Raw genomic sequence first — 21,015 nt, forward strand, 5'->3', positions numbered from 1 at the left:
GAAGGGAAGTTAGATCTGGAAACACAGGAGGAACGTGAGAGGAGTCCTGTGGTTTGCCAGCGAGGGTCTGTGCACATCCACCTGCCCCCGGTGAGTGCGGATCTGACTGAGTTCAAAGAAAATTATTGTCTGTAGATTTGACAGATCTCATTTTGAAATGACTTAAATTTAAATTTTGCAATAAGATTGCTTGGGCTTGTTCAATCGAAATGTATCTTGGATATCTTTGGCTATGACCGGTCACATGAATATTTGATATAATCTGAGTTCACACAATTTGAGTATCAGCAAAATAAAATGCTGTGTAATGTATGCTTTTGCTCACAGACGTATGAAAAACCTGAATTTAAATAGTCTAATTGCATGCTTTGAGTCTTCATAATTGCTTAAGAAGTTGTAAAAAGTTAAATAGTATGAGTTAATCTGCTTAGGGCTTTAGCTCCTCTTTGTATAGCTTGTTTAAGTAAACCGTGAAACTATCTTTAGCATTTTTTTTTCTAATTAGGTAATTAAAGACGCAATTTCTGCCTATCCACAAAATATGCGAATTAACTGGGTGAGGGAGTGGCCTGGACAGACGGTGCTTTGTGTATCTCAAACCTTTTGGACAACAGAAGTACAAACCGCTATTGCAAAGGGACAAAAGGTAAGCTTCATTGCCGTTCTGCCTCAGCATTTTTTAAACAGCATTTTTTTTTTAAACAGCAGTTTCTCAGCCTTTTTAAAACAGGTACTATCGCTGGAATACACCAATTATGAAAAATAAAATAAAGACAATCCTCTCAAAACGTCAAGGATATTTGAACCTCAATCTTGTTATTAGATACATTTTTATACCTTTAACAATAGAATTGTAATAGAACTAAGCTTCCTAAACTCAGAAAGATTAGGAGGAAACTTAACATAATGCTCTTTTATACCTTGAGTAAAATTACCTTGTGAAGACAAGGTATCAGCTTACTTTACTATTTTCAGTTTTATTATTAATGTATTGATTTTGTATAATAATTATTGATTTTTTAAAGTTTATTTATTTTGAGAGAGTGGGAAAGAGAGGGGCAGAGAGAAAATGAGAGGGAATCCAAGCTGACAGCTCAAAGCATGAAGCAGGGCTCAATCTCATTAACTGTGAGATCATGACCTGAGCCAAGATCAAGAATTACACACTTAACTGACTAAACCAACCAGGCACCCAGTAATTATTGATATTTTGAATGATGCTTACTTTTAAGTATTCTATAAGGTATATTAGCATAATATTATTAATTTGATCACTGTTAGTAATTAACAACAGAAACTACATTTATAGGATTTCAAACAGGCCAACTTTTAGTTGACTGATGGACCAGTTGGAATGTAATATTTGTAGATCTTTTGTTTAGAACCATGGATTTCAAAAAAATATATTAAGTTTACTTATTTGTTTTGAGAGAGATGGGGTGAGATGGGGAGAGGTGGAGAGAGAAAGAGAGAGAGAGAGAAAATGAATCCCACGTAGGCCCGAGGCTCCATGCCAGCAGTGCAGAGCACGACATGGGGCTCGAACTCACAAAACTCTGAGATCATGACCTGAGCTGAAACCGAGAGTTGTATGCTTAACCAACTGAGCCACCCAGGCACCCCTCAAATATGTTTTTGACATGGAGTTTGGGATTATTGTCTTAAACTCTAACGTACTGTTGAACACTGGTAGTATTGAGGTTTGAGAGAGACTAAGGTTCTCTGTCAGCAGATGGGATCCCATAGAGGAGGGAGCTGAGTAACACATACTTTAGCTTTGTCAAACTGACTAACAGGTCACTTACTTCTTTCCCCTGGGAAGGGATAAAGGCATAGGGCAGAAGTCAAGGTTTTCTGGAAAAACTCTGTCTTCATGGAACACAAGGCCCTGAGGAAGGGGAGTTGCCCTAACAGCAGTAAGCCCTTGGAGTTCTTCAGGGCCCTCTGCTTCTAGCCACATGTGCTTTCTTCTTCTTCTTTTTCCCAGTGGGCTTAGAGAATTCATTTTTTCTTTTTCTTTTAAGCTACCGCTCATTAACCTCCCCACACAGAGGGATTCTTCCATCACCAATGTAGGGTACTGGGGCAACATGTACCCCCCTGGATCTCCCTCCTTGCTTCTGGCCACCCACAAAACCACAATGCCAACTGTATCACTCACCACTGTGGGGACATAGTCTGCAGGGAGCAAAGAAACAAATGTGGGCAGATTAGACAAACCTGAGGGTATCTTCCAAATTTCTTCAGTTTAAATGTGGTAGTTATCAAACCCCTACCCCTCTGCCATATTCATATTTTTCTTTGATCTTACTCCAAGCAGGCTGCAACAGGTGGGAGTTGATACAGAGCACTCAAGTGTAAACTACAGTTTCTACTTATCTCTCAAGCATAATTTGAACCTCAAGGGACATGCCATGCAGCTCACTTCCCATTTCAATGTGTCATCCACTCAAAACTATCTGCCCATAATTCTTACCATATTGCATACAGATACAAATAGGGGTTTTTGTTTGTTTTATTTACAGCAGTACGTGCTTATACTGACATTGAGTTATTTATTTATTCATTTCTCAGTGTATTCGGTTTTTTTTTTTCTACTCATGTTACATCGTGCAGGTATGGAGCCATTCACAAGAGAAAGCCAAAATGAGAACCTATGCTACTTGAGGGGGATTCAGCTTCATAGACTCAAGGTCCTCTAGAGCTGCAGCTTAGCAAGATTTAGCAAGTTACATCTCTGTTATTGTTACTTGCCAGACTGCCGTCTTCTTTTGCATTTTATGGTGCTATCATAGCTAAGTTTCATGATATGAAACTATGCAATATATGCGTCCTTAAAAATTCTTTTTCATCTGTTTGTGATTTCCCTGCTTCATTCTTCCCATGATCTGCTGTCTGTGCACCTCATCCCTGTCTGTATTTCATCCATGTTCAGTCCATTCAAATTCTATAGCAGCATCGGGAGGGGCTGGTACATGTTTTAGTATTCTATAGCATCGATGGTTTTTTTCTTTTAATTTAATATGTCAGTCTATCACGGGAAGCTAGCATATGTTATAGTACTATAGTGTTGGTAATTTTTCCTCCTGATTAATGTGTGGTTCCCATTTGAAACTGATCACTTTGGTTGAGCAGCTGGACTTGGCAGCCTCAGGGAAGACTGGATACTTTCATTCTCTGCAAACATCCCAAGTTGTCTAGAGCTTGATGTTATAATAGCCCTGTGTTATACTGTCACGCTCCCAGAGGACCTGTCAGATTTATTTATTCAGGGGATGTTGACTGTGGAACTAGTCTGCATAGGGCATTACAAGGGCTGTAAAATGAATGAAGGAATCCCCACGATCACAGAGCTCGGGATATTGCAGATACTGATATGATTTTGAGTCACTGTATTATTGCATATGTAGAAGGATCTAGGTATGATAAAAAAATACTTGATTTCAGATAGGGTTTATTTTGACAGAATAGAATAGTTGCTACCTTTAGATTCATTAGCTGACTATACAGAATGGTTTACAAGGAAGAATATGTAACAAAAATGCTATTGATATCATGATTTTTTTCTATCTTATCTGAATTCTCATGGATTCATATAATAATGTTCCTAAAGAACTCAGTTTATTGCAGTTTGAAGTTAAATTTTAGTTCCAAATCTGTCTTCCTAGTATAGGAAAATACATTCTGCTAGTGTATGTAGTAATAAATTCTTATGGACATATAATTCCTGCTGTCAGATCTAAACATGAAATTTTTATTTTATGTTTTGTTGAACTGTAGAATGTGAGAACTGGTAAGGCTCTCAAAGACTCCTACTTTCATTAATGAGAAAACTAAGACGCACTCATTGGCATGGCTTACTTTCCTAGGATCAAACTGGTTCTTACTAATTTATATGCTTAATGCACTTAAATGCACTAATTGGCTCTAAGAATTTAAACACTTAAGACAATTAAAAAATGGCTGGGACAGGGGCATCTGGGTGGCTCAGTCAGTTGAGCATCCGACTTCGACTCAGGTGATGATCTCACAGTTTGTGGGTTTAAGCCCCACATCGGGCCTGTACTGACAGCTCAGAGCCTGGAGCCTGCTTCTGATTCTATGTGTCCCTCTCTCTCTGCCTCTCTCCTGCTCATGATCTGTCTCTCTCTCAAAAATAAATAAATGTTAAAAATTTTTTTTGAAAAAAATAAAAAAATTAAAATGGCTGGGACAGAAGTTTGTCTTTCACTGCTTATGAAGAGAATCAGTAGCAATTGATCATGTAAATAATATGAAGGCAATAGTGTTCAAGCACTTCAAACCTTTGACAGAATTACCTCCCTAAAAATAAAGATGAAATATTTCAAGGAATAAGAAAAGTGCCCCTGAGAAAAACAGTGTGTGATCTCCAACCCTGTCCTTCAAACTTGTTCTCATTCTTAAAAATGCTCATTTTTAGTTCCATCACTACCATTTACCTGATCCTGAAGGAATGAAATACACTTGCTGGTGCCCAGTGTTTATTAAATATTATTAGAGTGGAAAGAGCAAGCCCATCAGCCTTCTGGAGCGTGTTGAAGTCCCTTAAGCATAGCAGTTTTCATTGATTCTAATTTGATTCTCATCATAAACTCTCTTGTCTTTTTTAACTTACTAATTAGATTTACCCACCAAAAGAGAGCCTGGTTCTCAGAATTGGCGTTGCTCACCATAAACTAAAATGTTAGATGTTTTGTTTATTAAGATCTTTAGTTTTCAAGTGGCACAAACCCAGCTCAGAAAGCTTACTCAACGAGACTACAAGAACTTTGGGATTCGGGGAAGAGCAGTCGGAATCAGGATCTCAGGGCGTCATTGCTACTGCATCTCTTCCGTTGCCTTTCCTCTCTGCTGGCCTCTGTAGGCTGTTCCGCCATGGAGATGAAGGCTTGCAGTAGCTTCGGATTGGCACACTCAGACTCCCCAGACCTAGCAAAAAGCACCTTTTTCACTGCCTGTATAGCAGTTCCTGGGAAGAACTCTGTTTGGCCCTGGTTGGGTCACTCACACATCCCACTCCTTGCTGCCATCGAGATGGGCAAGGTGATGCACAGCTCACCAGAACCACAGAGCATACAGGAGAAGGGGAAATTGGAGCGGAAAGGATGTTGAGTAGACACAAACCACTTATGTCCACTCTATCTGGCCAGATTGGCCTTGTTCACCTAATACTTTTGTAGTAAGAAAAATTGACTATTTTTAAATTGTGTCAAATGGGTGGAAATGTAGAAAAACCCCTGTGTACATGCTAGCTCAAAAATGTATTTGTTAAGAAAAGTTCTGATCACATTAATTATATCTTATTTTCTTTCAGGCTCTTGGGAAATACTTGGAAATATGTAACATGCAGATTGATGACATTGTTACTTTGGTCCGTGGCAAATTGTCCAAGCAGAATCGTGTTACTCTGGGAGCCCTTGTGGTGCTGGATGTCCATGCTAGAGATGTCCTCACGTCACTTGTTAAAAAACAAGTTAGTGATGACGCTGACTTTGAGTGGTTAAGTCAGCTGAGGTACTATTGGCAAGTAAGTAATATCACTGAACATTATTACACAGCAATTTCAGCTCATAGCTTTTTAATTTGTGCTTGCTTGCTCATATGGGAAATAGTAACAGAAGATTTTTTGCTGATGGCTGACTCTACCCAAACAAGCCTTCTCTAGGCTGAAGATTAAGGGAGCCAAAAACTATATATCATCTGAACAAAAAAATGTATCTTTATATCCAAATCCATACCCAAATTTATAGTTACATATAAATTCAGTATGTTATACATATATGGATGCTCAAAAATTGAGTAATTATAAAAACTACTCATTTTAAATAAGCCGTTATGCTCACAGAATTTGTAAAATGTCCATACTAGGCAGCTTAAAATTGTAATTTTAGATTTTTGATACATCTAAAGAATGTAAAAAAATCAGATTTTTTATTGTATTTTAATCATTAAAGTTTCCTCTTGTTGATCAGTCAAAGGAACCAGAAACACGATCTGGAAGGAGGACTCTTATCAGGTCATGGCAGCCCCCACTGGGAATTCAGGAGGAGAAGGAATAGTTAGTACAGTGGACAAGGTTGAACCTTCTGAGAGTAGGAAACATACCAGAAGCGGGGTTCGAACCCCGCCTTCATGCTGAGAGTGGGAAGAAGGAGCTGTATCTTTTGAGATACCTACTCAAGATTTTAGCAGACTCACTCTTGTGAAATGCTCGAAAGTATGGAGTGGGAGGAGAAAAGATACAAGAGTAAGAACCCTGGAAAACCATGAGCGAGGTAGTGGATAGGAGCTCACTGTGGAATCATCATTTCAAATGCCAGATCCTGGGGCATCTGGGTGGCTCAGTTGGCTAAGTATCTGGCTCTTGATTTTGGCTCAGGTCATGGAATTGAGCTTCACATCTGGCTCCCTGCTGAGCATGGAGCCTGCTGGAGATTCTCTCTCTCTCCCTATCTCTGTTCCTCCTCCCACTTTCTCTCTCTTCAATCAGTAAATGAGTGAGTGAATGAATGAATGAATGATTGCCAGATCCTTCCCTTACCAGATGTAGGACTTGGGCAAGTTCTTCTACCCTCTAGAAGCATCAGTTTTATTACCCATAAAATGGTGATAATGATAATACCCAGTCAATAGTGAAAATGAACTGAACAATTGATTATAAATATAGGAGAATCAATTACCAGAGAAATTTTTAAAAATCCTATTTATAGTTGCGTCAAAAAGAATAAAATATATAAAAATAAATTCAAACAAGGAGGTAAAAGATTTGCATACCAAAAACTCTAAGACGTTGATGAAGGTAATTGAAGAAGACACAAACGGGTGGAAAGATACTTTGTACTTGTGGATTGGGAAATTAATTTGGTTAAATATTTGGGTATTAGGAATATCCAAAGCAATCTTCAGTGTAATCCCTATCAAAATTCCAATAGCATTTTTCACAGAAATAAACTAAACAGTTCTAAAATTTGTATACAGCCACAAAAGACACTGAATAGACAAAGCAATCTTGAAAAAGAAGAACAAAGTTGGAGGCATGCTCCTTATTTTCAAACTGTACTGCAAAGCTATAGTAATCAGACAGAATGATATTGCCATAAAAACAGACACATGGATCAGTGGAACAGAATAGAGAGCCCAGAAATATACCCAAGCATCTGTGGCCAAATAATTTATGACAAAGGAGCCAAGATTATGCAGCAGAAAAAGAACAGTCTCTTCAGTCAGTAAATAGTGTTGGGAAAACTGAACAGCTACATAGGAAATAATGAAGCTGGACCACCGTCTTATACCATGCACAATAATTAACTCAAAATGGATTCAAGACATCAATGTAAGACCTGAAATCAAAAATTCATAGAAGAAAACCTAGATGGTGAGCCCCTTCAATCAGTCTTGGCAATGATTTTTTTTTGGTGACAAAAAGGCAGCAAAAGCAAAAAATAAGCAAGTGGGACTACATCAAACTAAAAAGTGTTATATAGCAAAGGAAACCATCAACAAAATGAAAATACAACTTACTTTGTAGGAGAAAATACTTGCAAACCATATCTGGTAAGGGGTTAACATCTAAAATATGTAAAGAATTCCTACAATTCAATAGCAAAAACACCAACTGTATAATTTGAAAATGGTCAAAGGATCTGAATAGACATTTTCCCAAAAAAGACATACATATGGCTGACAGGTTCATGAGAAGATGCTCAACATCACTAATCAGTGAAATGCAAATCAAAACCACAATGAAATGTCCTCTCACATCTACTAAAATGCCTGTTATCAAAAAGACAGAAGAGGGACTTCCGGGTCAGTTAAGTGTCTGACTCTTGATTTCTGCTCAGGTCAGTATCTCAAGGTTCAGTTCCTGAGATGGAGCCCCACTTCGGATAGTGCAGAGCCTGCTTGGGATTTTCTCTCTCTGCCCACCCCCCACTCTCAAAATAAATAAACCTTAAAAAAAGACAAAAGATAACAAAAGAAGAACAGCAAATGCTGGCAAAAGTGTAGAAGAAAGGGAACCATTGTGCACTGTTGGTGGAAATGTAAATTGGTGCAGCCACTATGGAATATAGTAAGGTACCTCAATAAATAAAAAGTAGAATACGATAAAATCTAACAATCCCAATTCTGGGTATTAGCTGAAGAAAACAAAAACACTCAAAAGATACATGTACCCCCATGTTTATTGCAGCATTTAATTACAATAACTAAGATATAGAAACAAACCTGAATGTTCATTGCTAAGTAAATGAATAAAGAAGACATGGTATATGTGACCGGTGGAATATGAGGACATTATGCTAAGTGAAACAGGTCAAAGATATATACAATATGGTCTCACTTAACTGTGCAATCTAAAACAAACCAAGCTCATAAATACAATGAACAGATTAGTGGTTACCAGAAGCTGGGGATGGGGAAGGGGGTGAAATGGGTGAAAAGTGTCAAAAAGTGCGAACTTCTAGTTATAACTAAGTCACAGGGTTGTAATACACAGCATGTTTACTATAGTTAATAGTACTGTACTACCTATTTATAAGTTGCTAAATCTTATAAAATTCTCACTATAAGAAAATTGTCCTTATGTATGATGATAGATCACTGTGATTATTTTACAGTATACACAAATATTGAGTAATTATGTTTATACTTGAGACTAATATTGTATGTCAATTATCTTAGTTTTAATGCGCTTTAGCAAGTAAAAAACATATAGGAAAGATAAGGAGCAAATATATTTTCCACAGATATATATGGAAAATATGGAAGACAGTGATTTCAGTCACTTATCTAAGGAAATTAGATATTTAGTTCTTTGAGTTTAATGATGTCTGAAAAGTGAATTTGAGATGTTTATAACATTACAATTACTTTAAAGAGTTGGCGATTTCGTATTATTTACAATTTTGTTATTTAAGTTAATTTTGTTTTCTCTGGTTTATCCTAGGAAAATCATTTAGAAACAAAGATGATCAATGCTGGCTTGCGATATGGATATGAGTATCTGGGTAATTCCCCTCGACTGGTTATTACCCCACTCACTGATCGGTGTTACAGGTAAACTCACTGAGTTAAGGAACTATTGGACATAAATTTCACTCACCCCCTAGACCGCTAAATCTTTAAAAGAATTATCTTCGACCCAGTAAATGTATTTTATGCTATCTTTTTCTAGACTCTTAATACTCTTCTCAACTTGATCTTCAGTTTCTCATTCTCTCCTGGCTTTCCCCTCTCAACTCTGGAGCCAAGTATTGCCAGATATTGTGTCTGTTTTTGTTTTTGTTTTACATTGTTCATTTCTTCTTTCCTTGAAACTTTCTCTTTGTTTTGGATCATTTGAGGCAACCTGTTGCTTCTCCAGAAACATGGGTTTTTGAAAAAAATTTTTAAATATTTATTTATGTTTGAGAGAGAGGCAGACAAAGCATGAACAGCGGGGAGGGCAGAGAGAGAAGGAGACACAGAATCTGAAGCAAACTCCGAGCTGTCAGCACAGATCTTGATGCAGGGCTCAGACTCGGGAACTATGAGATCATGACCTGAGCTGAAGTCAGACACTTAACCAACAGAACCACCCAGATGCCCCTGAAACACGGAATTTTGTAGATTTCTGTTTTCAAGTATTGCCTTGTCTCATGACCTATGGTTTCCCAAATATTCTCATCCATTTTCAGGCTTTAATAGCCTACATTCTGAAGATCCACAAATCTGTACCTCAAGCCAATGTCTCTCCTATAAACTTGTACTATACACATGTCCCATTGGATATCTCCGTAAGATAGCTCATAGGTATTTATGTTTATACTTTTTCTATCATGTTTCTGGATAATAATAAGGCTTTAACAACTTTAATTCAAGTTCCTGTTTCCTATATTCCAAATTGTTGTAAAAAACTAAAAGTGTTAATTTTTTTTCAGATATTAAAAGTCCATATAGGTCTAATATCAAAGTTAGCATCTTTCATCCAATTAAAATTTTTTTCAGTGTTTCTTTATTTTTGAGAGAGAGTACAAGTGGGGGAGGAGCAGAGAGAGAGGGAGACGCAGAATCTTTTTTTTTTTTTATAGTTTATCATCAGGTTGGTTTCCATATGACACCCAGTGCTCTTCCCCACATGTGCCCTCCTCCATGACCCTTTCCCTCTCCCCCTTCAGCCCTCAGTTTGTTTTCAGTATTCAAGAGTCTCATGATTTGCCTCCCTCCCTCTCCCTAACTCTTTTTCCCTCCTTCCCCTCCCCATGGTCCTCTGTTAGGTTTTTCCTGTTAGACCTATGAGTGAAAACATATGGTATGTGTCCTTTTCCACCTGACTTATTTCACTTAGCATGACACCCTTGAGGTCCATCCACTTTGCTACAAATGGCAAAATTTCATTCTTTCTCATTACAATGTAGTATTCCATTGTATAGATAAACCATATCTTCTTGATCCATTCATCAGTTGATGGACAGTTAGGCTCTTTCCATGATTTGGCTATTGTTGAAAGCGCCGCTATGAACTTGGGGTACATGTGCCCCTATGCATCAGCACTTCTGTCTCTCTTGGGTAAATCCCCAGCAATGCTATTGCAGGGTCATAAGGAAGTTCTATCGATAGTTTTTTGAGGAGCCTCCACACTGTTTCCCAGAGCAGCTGCACCAGTTTACATTCTCACCAACAGCATAGGAGGGTGCCTGTTTCTCCACATCCTCACCAGCATCTATAAGGAGACACAGAATCTGAAGCAGGCTCCAGGCTCTGAGCTGTCAGAGCTCAACATGGGGCTCAAACCCATGAACTGTGAGATCATGACCTTGTTGTACCCAAGTTTGTAAAATCACCCCAAAACAAGCACCAGAGACTGCTAGGGAGACCGAGTCATGCCTGCAAAAAGCAAAGGGCTTTATTACGGGCTTAAGCTCGGGTTCACAGACTTCATTGACCTGCTGGCCACGTGGAGTGAGCCCCGAACAAAGGCAGGGCAGGGCCTTTTATGCGTTTGGGAAGGGGAGTTACAGGAAATGATGACAGGAGTACAGTAATCCAATCCCTAACCCCCTCATCAATACTGGCAGTTGTGGGAGCCAATCACCATATTTGGAGTATTGACCAATCAGAGTGGGCCTAGGACCCCCACGTGGGGCGTGACTAGGCCCACCCTTAGAAAGGTCAAAGGTATCAGCCAACCTCTCCCGATTGGGTGCCCCAGGAGTTGTCCCTCCTTACAGTGCGCCCTTTCAGGAGAAGCCGGCGCCTTCCCCTTTAAGTGCAGGGGAAGGCTAAATCAGACCTGCGTCCTTACAACCTGAGCCAAAGTTGGACCCTCAACCAACCGAGCCACCCAGGCACCTCTCTTTCACCCATTTTAAAACTCCCCTTCTCTCCCAGCTTGAGTTTAACTCAGACACAAAGCCTACATTCAGGGAGACAAATGTGTTCAATCTTTTGTCAGTTTTATCCTTGTACTTTGCATCCATCCCTCAGTAGCTTACCTGTGGCTCCTCCAATGTTGAAGGTCAGTGGAGGAGGGGAGAAGGAAAGGGAGAGGTGGGTTTATGTGTGACAAGTGTCTTCTGTGACAACTATCTCTTGGCTATTTAGTGCCGTCAGTGAGGACACAAGCTTACATATGCCAGATTTTTTCATGGGATATTTAGGAGGGTTCTCTGGAACTTCCCCTCACCCCCTAGTTACCTGTGGAAAATGCCTTCTCTGGCTGGCTGCTGGTGACTTTTGCTTCAGCCTCTGTCTGAGATCAACCACACACTGACCTTCACCTTGGGGTCTTTTCTGATTCTAAGTTGGTCTCCTGCACAGTGTCATTCAATGTGACTCAAATATCCCACCCTTCAGAGGTACCCGGATAGCTCAGTTGGTTAAGTGGCCAACTTCGGCTCAGGTCATGATCTCACAGTTTGTGGGTTCAATCCCTGCATTGGTCTCTGTGCTGACAGCTAAGCCTGGAGCCTGCTTCCAGTTCTATGTCTCCCTCTCTGTGTTCCTCCTCCACTCCTGCTCCGTCACTCTCTCAAACTTAAATAAACATTCAAAAAAATCTACCACTCTTCCAGTGGGATCTGGATCTGGTCAGATGGTAAACATACATTTATTTTGCCAATTGTATGAGTACATCTCTCTCACTGTCACTGTTTTCCCCCAAATCTGCCTTTAGGAGCAGCTACAGGCATTCTCTTGATGCTGAATATTTTAAGTTGTGATTGAACTCCTAGTTCCTATATCCTACAAACTCCAGGGGTCAGTGTGTCAGGCTTTTTGAGTAATTCTCTGAGGCCCCTTAGATAGCTTGGGAGAGGGATAAGTGTTGCTCTTTCTTCTTTTCTGCAGAGGAACAGGAAATAAACAACATACTGACAGCTCTTTCCAGAGAAATCTTTACTCTGGACCTGTCATTTACAAGCTTCCTAGCCAATCTCTATATGCCCTGGTGCTAGGTGACCAACTTGACTTTCTGTAAGATAAGATGGCACACATTGCTCTCAGCTTCGGTTTTTAATAAAAATTCCAAGACACAAAGAGCTCTAGTTGTATACTGTTACATACTTTTTTTTCTTTTACAGCTAATGTTTATATATGTTTACCAAAAATTCTATCATTGTCTTTACTCACCATTGCTTCTTACTTTGCCTTCTTTCTCGTTTAATTTTTTTTCTTACTAGGCAACATCTTTTAGTAGTTATTTCAGTGAGACTCTGCAAGGAGTAAGCTCTGTCAGTCTTGGTCTAAAAATACTTTTAAAAATTATTATTAAATGATAGATTAGTTATAGAACCTTACATGAATCATAATTTCATCTCAGCTCTCCAGAGGTGGTATTCTCCTGGCATTCGTTGCTACTACTGAGTAGTCTGTTACTATAATTATGAAACCTTTGTAGGTAATTTTTTTCTATTGTAGTTTTTAAGATTTTATTGTTGATGTTCACTGTAATGTTACTAGATGTGGGTAAGTTTTCATTTATCCCACCTGAACACTTTAATTCCTATCTTTCTTTAATTCTGGCAAATTCTCAGCTATTACTTTTTCAACTTTGACTTTTATGCAGTCTTTTCCTTCTTTTATGTCTCTTAACAGTTTTATATTTTATCTCAGAACCTTCCTGGGTGATTTCTTCATTTATCTTCTAGTGCATAATTCCATTTCTTCATGGTTATCCATTTACTCTGTTAACTTTTTAAAAGATTAGGGGTGCCTGGGTGGCTCAGTCAGTTAAGCTTCTGACTTCAGCTCTGGTGATGATCTTGCAGTTTGTGAGTTCGAGCCCCATGTCAGTCTCTGAGTCTCTGTCAACACAGAGCCTGCTTCAGATTCTGTGTCTCCCTCTCTCTCTCTGCTCCCCACTCCTGCGCACTCTTCTCTCTCTCTCTTTCTCGCTCTCAAAAATAAACATTTTTTAAAAAAGTTCAATGACTATATTGTTTATTGCTAGATTTCAAGTTGTCTCTTTTATGAAATTGGATTTTTTTTCCCTCACAATTTTCTTATGTCTATTGCTTTTTATTAAAATCTATTTGAATAAACCACCAGGATACCGAAGAACACCATGTATGTGGTACTTCTCCCACACCTTTGGCCATCTGCTGCTTCAAGTCTTATTCTTAACTTAGATCTCTCTCTCTCTCTCTCCCCAATTTTAATTGTGAGCTCATTTTAGTAAGGGTCATTTCCCCACGCAGGCTTACATTTCCTCAGCTGTGGAGGTATCCATGGGGAGCAGTTTCACATTTATCTCTGAAAAGGGCTCTAGGGGTTTTTTTTGGTCCTGAACAAACTTTCAATGCTAATTTTTCAGTTTGGGTTTGTGTGCCCATGGATAATGGAAATTGGGACCATATACCTATGAAGGATGTAGGCTTTTCATTGGGTGCTGCATAGAGTATAAGCTTCCTAAATCCTCTGTGGCTGATTCTTCTTTGTCTTTGTTGAGTAGATTGCTAAAGTAACTTTAGTTCCCATTTATAAATAAGTCAGCTTTTCAAGGTTCTAAGTTTAAATAGGTAAATCCATTGCAGCTCTTCATCTTGCTCAGTTCTAAGAATTTTTCTGTTCTTTGTGGTTATAAATACTCTTGTGTTTGTATGCAGATTTCAAAGAAATATGCCCCTCCATACTTTAAGCACCTAATTACTGCATTTTCTCCTCTTTCGTGATTTCCTTTCTATTCTTTCAGTAATGGCTATGTATTTCAGAAGTTACTATTTTTTTTTTCTACGTAGCATTTCCAAATGCTTATGGTTAGGAGGGTTGGATGGCTTGTGGCCTCAGCTGAATTCTCCATATTGACCAGAGTCAGAACTGAATTTCAAAAGTGTGTTTGTTCTGATTTTGTCATAAATAACCAACTATTCTGAAATGGAATATGATAACAGACAAAGTAATGCACAAAGATTTTCAGAGATTCATGGAAAGGAAGAAACTATTTAAGAGGAATTTGGCTCTCAGTTTAAACTTTTCCTCTATTCATAATAGATATTTAAGAATCACATTATCCTATAAAGATTGTTTTTCTCTTCTATTTCAGAACCTTGTTTGGGGCTCTTCACCTGCACCTTGGAGGAGCACCTGAAGGGCCCGCTGGCACAGGAAAGACGGAAACTACCAAAGATTTAGCAAAAGCGGTGGCCAAACAGTGTGTCGTTTTCAACTGCTCTGATGGTTTGGATTATATAGCTTTAGGAAAATTCTTTAAGGTTTGAATTGGTTCATTTCTTTATAAAAACGGTAACTTCTCAAAAAGGTCATTTATAATGAAACAGAATTTAATGCTAGTAAAAGACTTATTTGTAGTTTAAGTAAAATTAAAACACTATCTTCATTCTCAAGAGGAGTAGGGTTATTTCAAAAGCTTGCTTTAGAAGGAACTCTACCTCAGTCTCCAGTCCCTGCTGTAATGGGTCAATATTACTATAGGAATGAGTGGTGTCCCTTTAGTATACTAGGGCAGCTAAAAATGTGAGAATAAGTACATCATGTAAAGACTATGTTGAATCTTTTTTATTTTAAAATTTTTTAATGTTTTATTTATTTTTGAGACAGAGACAGAGCATGAGTGGGGAGGGGCAGAGAGAGAGGGAGACACAGAATTGGAAGCAGGCTTCAGGCTCTGAGCTAGCTGTCAGCACAGCACCCAACGTGGGGCTTGAACTCACAAACGTGAGATCATGACCTGAGCTGAAGTCAAAGGCTCAACTGACTGAGCCACCCAGGTGCCCCAAGATTATGGGGAATCTAAAGGCTTCTTTAACCTATAGTTCTTATTATTAACAAGTTATGATGTAGTAATTTAGTTTCATAGATACATTCTAGTTAATATGTTTTTGTGAATTTAAAATCCACTTTCTATTCTTATTCTGAGTCAGATTCTCACTCTTAAGAGTCTGTAAGATTACAAAAGGAGGAATTAAAAATGTAACATCCTTGTCTAAACACCTATGATTTCTGGAGTGACTGGTGGCTCAGTCAAACATCCAACTTCAGCTCAGGTCATGATCTCATGGTTCGTGAGTTTGAATCCCATGTTTAGCTCTGTGCTGACAACTCAGAGCCTGGAGCCAGCTTTGGATTCTGTGTCTCTGTCTCTTTCTCTCTCTCTCTCTCAAAATTAAACAAACATTAAAAAAAAATTAAACCTATGAACATCTGGTCATTTTAGCACTTTGCTGGTGCAGTCTGTTAGCTGGTACAGTTGACCGCAGAATTATCCATTTGGGATTATGGGTTCTGTTTATTTATGTGTATATTTCTGTAAGATTCTATAATTCTTACTTTTAAATATTCTGTAATTTCCAAAATTTTTTCAGAAAAGTTGACATTGAACACACACACACACAAACTCACAAAAAAGAATATTCAAATCCTACCCTATACAGTACACTGTTCCTAATTGAAATACACCCTGGTCATTTTATAGCAGATTTGGAATATAAAAAGTGTCTGCATTAGTGATGCTGAAACAATTGGAATAAGATTATAAAAGTCAAAATTGTAATAAATATAAAAAAATATTTAAATGACCCATTACCATTTTAATCATACTCTGTAATAATATACAGAAAAGTCTGGTATATACTACTCAGTTTTTGAATGTATAGAATGACATTTTTAATTCTTTATACAGATTCGTATACTTTCAGTATTAAAGTGACTTACTGAGAAGTATGTATAGGTTATATACTTTGAGTTAGGATCATACTGAATAATGGGGGTGCAGAATGAGAAAGACATGGGTCTTACTATTAAGAACCTCACATTCCTTATAACTGAATATGTAACTTCATAAGCATTTTTTTAATCTCTGTGATTTCTAATCCTTTTATTATATGTAGAGATCAAAGTCATAGTCTTCTCTAATGAAAATGTACTAATCTTTGAAATTCATGGAGTTCAGGCTTAATCCACTGTGGTTCAGGAGATGGAACTGTGTACAAATCCTGTACTACTAGCTGTGTGGCCTTTTATTAATTATTTAATATCTTAAATGATACAGTCTTAGTTTCTTTGCATAAAGGATACATGCATCAGGCCTGGCACATACCAGGTACTTAATGAAACATGTATACATACGCATACAATCTACAGAAAATGCATTTGATAAATGTCAAATTGATGTAAGTAAATTTGAATTTAGGCTAAGCTCCTCAAGCTTGGTTTCCCAGTTTTCTTTAATGACCAAATGACATATATTTGTGAGGTAGCTTTGAGTTACAAGTGCAAACTAGGGCTTCAGACCATGTTAGTTGACTATTAAGGTGCTTAGACCACAAAGTAGTCTCATTAGCAACAGAATTCATCTTATTTAGAGAATTAGTGCAATCTGTTCTATGAAGTCTATGTAGAAAAGACAAACAAAATCAACTTGTATAAAAAAAGAGTAAGATGGGGTTTGAGATTTTAGGTATACATCTAAATGCCAAAAGATATACAGAAAATAAAAAGCTATAGATCAATTGGACGATTTTCCAGTTGATCAAACTCCTTATTCATGGAGAATAATGAATTTCTAATAAAAAATAATATGCTGTCTTTAAAGATAAGGGTGAATAAGCAATTTCCATGATAGGATATTAAATCCTTGAAAGTATCAGGTGAAAATACAACATTTCAATGCAATATTCAATCAGATAAAATTGAAAAATTTCATTACTCTTTTCTCCCAGGGACTGCTATCTTGTGGCGCCTGGGCTTGCTTTGATGAGTTTAACAGAATTGATTTGGAAGTACTGTCTGTGGTTGCTCAACAAATTCTTACTATCCAAAGAGGTAATGGACTAGTTTGTCTCTGCATTATGTGAAAGCTGTAGAAATATGAGAGGTAGTGAATGGCACAAATCGGATTTATATGTGGAATTGCTAATTCATTTCATTCTTGATGACCCACAGGTATTAATGCAGGTGCTGATATACTAGTGTTTGAAGGAACCGAGTTAAAACTTGACCCTACGTGTGCTGTCTTTATAACAATGAACCCTGGATATGCAGGGCGATCAGAACTGCCAGATAATCTGAAGGTACAAAAGGGGCAATTATATCATCTATTTCCTTTCTGTAGTTTACAAAGTTAATATATAAAAGAGAAAGAACATGTCATCTTTGAATTTTATGCAAAAATATTCGCATTTGGATGTTAGAGTTTAGAAAAGTGTTTTAGAAAATAATTTGTAAAGCTTTGAGTACCTTTAGAAAATAAATATCCCAGCCCAATGTAGCTTCCACATTTGTGTCTAAAAAATGAGAATTGGAGCTCCTGACAGTGGCTCAGTCAGTAGAGCATTCAACTCTTGATCTCAGGGTTATGAATTCAAGCCCCACATTGGATGTGGAGTCGACTAAAAGAAATAATTATAATTATAGAAAATTAGAAAATATAGGAAATACTGAAATAGATACCCATTCTAGTCCTTACTATGTTATATACCACAATTTTAAATACTTTTTAAATGCTAATTTTTTAATGTTTATTTATTTTTGAGAGAGACAGCGAGAGCATAAGTTGGGGAGGTACATACAGAGAGAGAGGGAGACACAGATTCTGAAGCAGGCTCCAGGCTCCGAGCTATCAGCACAGAGCCCAATATGGGGCTCAAACCCACAAACTGAGAGCATGACCTGATCCCAAAGTCGGTTGCTTAACTGACTGAGCCACCCAGGTGCCCCTAAAATGCTAATTTTAAATGGCAAAATCAGGCAATTGTGTATACACCATTTCCCCCCCCAGGTTAACATTATAACATGACCACTTTCCTATCTGTATAAGCATTATTCAAACTGCAAATAAATTTACTGAATTGTGTTTTATTGTTATTTAGGTTCCTTTTAGTTTTCCTTTATTATAAATAATAATGCAATGGCATATTTTACTTAAGGCTTTTCTCTGTTTTAAAATATTTCCTTAAATATGTCCATAGGACCAAGAGGTGTGTTGCTGACTTGCCTGCCAACAGAGGTTGAAATAATTCACAGCCTACATCCACTTTCAGTTCTCATTTATACCCAACACTAATTTTATTTCTCTTGTTAAAAGGAGCAAAACACTTTGCTAATTTAATAGCCTAGAATCTTCACATAAAAAACAAAAACTTGATTATGAGAGAAATATGACATTTCCCTATATCTTAGGCATTTTATATCCTTTTCTAATAAACTGCATTTATGGCTGGTGTATGAAGAACAATGTTGAAGAACAATGCAATGGTCATTATGGATCTAAAACCAAGTCCTCTGACTCTAGCTCCTACATTCTTTCCACTATTCACATATTTAGACTGACTTCTGAAACTAATTGAGGAATTTTTCTCTTCCACTGAAAAGACTTGATTCAACCATTGCTACCAAGTATTTTGGTATTTGTATTCCCTGCACTTTTTTATATTAGATGAGATGTTTTAGTACTTTGCCTTTGTGAAGGATGGTATGATTAAAAAATAAAAACTGGTAAATCTTCTTTTATCTAAGAAGGATTTTGCAACTTTTTATTGTGATTTACATTTGGAAAGTTCTTTTTAGTGCCCTGCTTTTATTCGCTCGTGTTTTTCTTTTCTTCAGAAGGATCAGTGCGAGTGCATAGTATTTGTAAAGGCAGAAATGTGTGAATAGCTCATCATAAAAAGCTGAGACTATTGTTAGTTGAGTGTGTTAATGCCCCATGCAGATTGTTTCATGGTTTTCTGTGCTGTGCATGTTGAAACAGTGTCAAAATATCCACCTGTGGTTCTGTGGGTGATGTATTATTTTCCTGCTACTTTAGACCAAAAGCTGCTCTCAAATTCTGGTAGCTTTGTTGTTCTTCCTAATGTGCAAGCTTCTTAATTACAATCACTACAGAACATCTGTTTGCAAGTATATATGGAAATACCTAACAATTTTGACAAAATGCCTTAGTCTGAAAAGAAAGAAATCTGTCTTCCTAAAAACAAAAACAGAAGTTTTGCTGAGGCCCAATGGCCCAGAAGATGTCTTTAGAGTCATCCTTGAGGCTTCCCTCTTCTTCACCCAGTTATCCACCCCTCCCCAGTAGTAGGAATCCTACTTTACAAAACCTTATAGTTCTTGCTGCTCCTGCTTAGTCTCATTCTCACATTTTGTTTCTGTCCCTCTTCAGTTCCCTCTTGTGTGTCTTAGTGCAACAGCTCATGTGCCACCAATGTCTTCCCCGCTAAAATTCACTCGAATGAATTCCCCATTAAAAGTCTACCAGTGTCCTCAGAGGAAATCTGATCCTGTAACTTCCAGAGTTAAGCTACTGGGCTTTTTGTTTTGTTTTGCCTACAGAAAAAAGTTCAAAGCTCTTGCCCTGATCTGCAAGAACCTTGGAATTAGGAGCCAGCTGCCTCTGTTCTGTCACCTCCCTACACCTATGGGCACAGACTCCCATTTTGACGTCCTGTACCTCTAGATAAGACCTGCATAGTTGAGCAATTCCTTAAGCACATTTCTACATTAGAGAAGCTATATTTAATACTAAAAGCATTCTAATCAATACTCCATATGACATTTCAGAAGCCATGGTAAAATAGGCATGTTCTAGATCTAATATCACAAAGCCAGTAATCTGATGATCACTTTCCAGAAAGATAAGGCTCGCGTTGATGATACATATCAGAATTTATTCAAGCTCTGGTATGATCCCTGGAGCTATACTCTTCTTTTACACTAAAGAAACTATGTCGTTGGTTAAGCCACAGTCTAACTTAAGAGCACTAAATTGCCTTTAAAATTACTGCTATTACTAACAAATTATTTCTGACACATTTCAAATCAAACCATATCATATCAGTATTTCTCACATGCTGTTTGAGAACCGTTGAATTAGAACATCCACCACCATAACAGGTTAGGCCTAAATATATTTTGAGCAGGATGCTTTCCCCTGTGATAAATGAGTCAATGTTAAGTCTTTGGTGGAAGATGCCTGTTTGATGGAACATCATGGTTACCCCTTGAGACTTCTTAACCACACTCTTTTTTTTGTTATCTTGGCTACTGATTGGTCTGTTACATGGTGTTCCACCGCCATATTGCTAGTCGGGCTGAGACAATGCAAATAGGAATTTGTGAAAATACCTGAAGTGGTCGGAGGGAAGCCTACAACACACAGACCTGGATGTTCACCTTAAACTAGTAGCAGTTTATACTATTGAGGAAAGACCATACCACCCTAACCTAGCCATGGACCCACTGACTGATTTGTTCATTCATTCATTCATTCTTTTATATAAGAAAAAAAAAAAGGTGTTGGGAAACTACCCTTTTAAAGAGGTACTATCTAGGGAGCCTGGATGTCTCAGTTGGTTAAGCATCTGACTTCAGCTCAGGTCATGATTTTATGGTTTGTGAGTTCAAGCCCTGTGTCGGGTTCTATGCTGACAGCTCAGATTCTATGCTGGAACCTGCTTCAGATTCTGTCTCCCTCTCTCTCTGCCCCTCCCGCATCCATGCTCTGTCTCTGTCTCTCTCAAAAAGAAATAAACATTTAAAAAATTTTAAAGAGAAGACTAT

The 21,015-nt window shown here is 37.8% G+C and overlaps 1 protein-coding gene across 1 annotated transcript in view; it reads left to right on the forward strand.

Annotated features, from left to right (window-relative positions):
* DNAH7 (dynein axonemal heavy chain 7) overlaps positions 1 to 21,015 on the forward strand; it is a 271,651-nt gene that overhangs the window by 108,076 nt on the left and 142,560 nt on the right. Inside the window, exons 22-27 of the mRNA XM_029934194.1 lie at positions 506 to 646; positions 5,336 to 5,548; positions 8,969 to 9,078; positions 14,543 to 14,711; positions 17,178 to 17,280; positions 17,401 to 17,528. Coding sequence (XP_029790054.1) covers positions 506 to 646; positions 5,336 to 5,548; positions 8,969 to 9,078; positions 14,543 to 14,711; positions 17,178 to 17,280; positions 17,401 to 17,528 — 864 coding nt within the window. The remainder of the gene's footprint in view (positions 1 to 505; positions 647 to 5,335; positions 5,549 to 8,968; positions 9,079 to 14,542; positions 14,712 to 17,177; positions 17,281 to 17,400; positions 17,529 to 21,015) is intronic.

Source organism: Suricata suricatta, chromosome 3, assembly GCF_006229205.1.
Source record: "Suricata suricatta isolate VVHF042 chromosome 3, meerkat_22Aug2017_6uvM2_HiC, whole genome shotgun sequence".
Lineage (NCBI taxonomy): Eukaryota > Metazoa > Chordata > Mammalia > Carnivora > Herpestidae > Suricata > Suricata suricatta.